This window comes from Pundamilia nyererei, unplaced genomic scaffold (assembly GCF_000239375.1).
Source record: "Pundamilia nyererei isolate P.nyererei 1_Seehausen unplaced genomic scaffold, PunNye1.0 scaffold00087, whole genome shotgun sequence".
Taxonomy (NCBI): domain Eukaryota; kingdom Metazoa; phylum Chordata; class Actinopteri; order Cichliformes; family Cichlidae; genus Pundamilia; species Pundamilia nyererei.
In genome coordinates, this window is record NW_005187488.1 from 367,893 (window position 1) to 368,820 (window position 928).

Below are 928 nucleotides of genomic sequence, written 5' to 3' on the forward strand. Positions count from 1 at the left end.
CAGCACCTTCAAGCTCGACTAAAATTTGAAGCTGTCCACTATTCAGCCAAAATAATAGGAGTAAAGGGGAGGAGTAAATTAAGAACACTGTATCAACTGCCAAGCATGGTGGTGGTAGCAACATGCTCTATATGCTCTAGGACTGTTTTGCTGACAATGGTTCTGCTACATTACACAAAGGGGGAATTCTTCCAAATTCTACAACTTCTCAAATCATTGGCTAGATGGACACAAACTTGGGCACAAATGGGTATTCCAACAGGACAGTGATGCCAAACACACATCAAAACTGACTCTGGATTGTAATAAGTTAAAGAGTGTATAAGGTTAAAGAGTCTAAGGTGTACCTGGCATTCCCACATTGAAATTAGTGAACGTGACCGCTCTTTCAGTCATCCATTTGAACATGTTTCTGTCTTCTGTGTTCGATAAGCCTGTCCAGAAGTACTTCTCTGGTCTCAAGCCCACCAAACTGACCAGAAAAGCATTCTCATATCTGCATGAAAACATACACAAAGTTTGGCATATGTGTGACATTTCTGCATTAGAATTAAGTGTGGAATAGTTGTAAAGTCCAAAACAGACAAACAAATTTTCATGTCATGGTTCAGTACTGTCCATACTAGTCTGATGAAGGCTCTAATATTAAAGGATTTTTATGTAAAAGTAGGCGATCACGATCAAGTGATCAGAGCTCTAGTAAAGCTACCCTTGTCCAGTGATTTCTTTTGCATCCCCTATAAAAAAAAAACAAAAAAAAAAACTGAAGAAAGAACTGAAACCATGTTCCTCAAGAATTGAGTAATGATATGAGCAAGGACTGTGCAATCCAATTTTAATCTAGTTTCAACTTCTAATGACTACGTAAATGAAAATTATTGCACAATATTGAAAATGTATGGTCTACCAATAGAACAAAAAGCAAAGG

The 928-nt window shown here is 37.5% G+C and overlaps 1 protein-coding gene across 1 annotated transcript in view; it reads right to left on the bottom strand.

The window, feature by feature from the left end:
* The window catches only part of mrc1a (mannose receptor, C type 1a), a 21,459-nt gene that overhangs the window by 13,572 nt on the left and 6,959 nt on the right, over positions 1 to 928 (bottom strand). Inside the window, exon 11 of the mRNA XM_013912316.1 lies at positions 348 to 496. Coding sequence (XP_013767770.1) covers positions 348 to 496 — 149 coding nt within the window. The remainder of the gene's footprint in view (positions 1 to 347; positions 497 to 928) is intronic.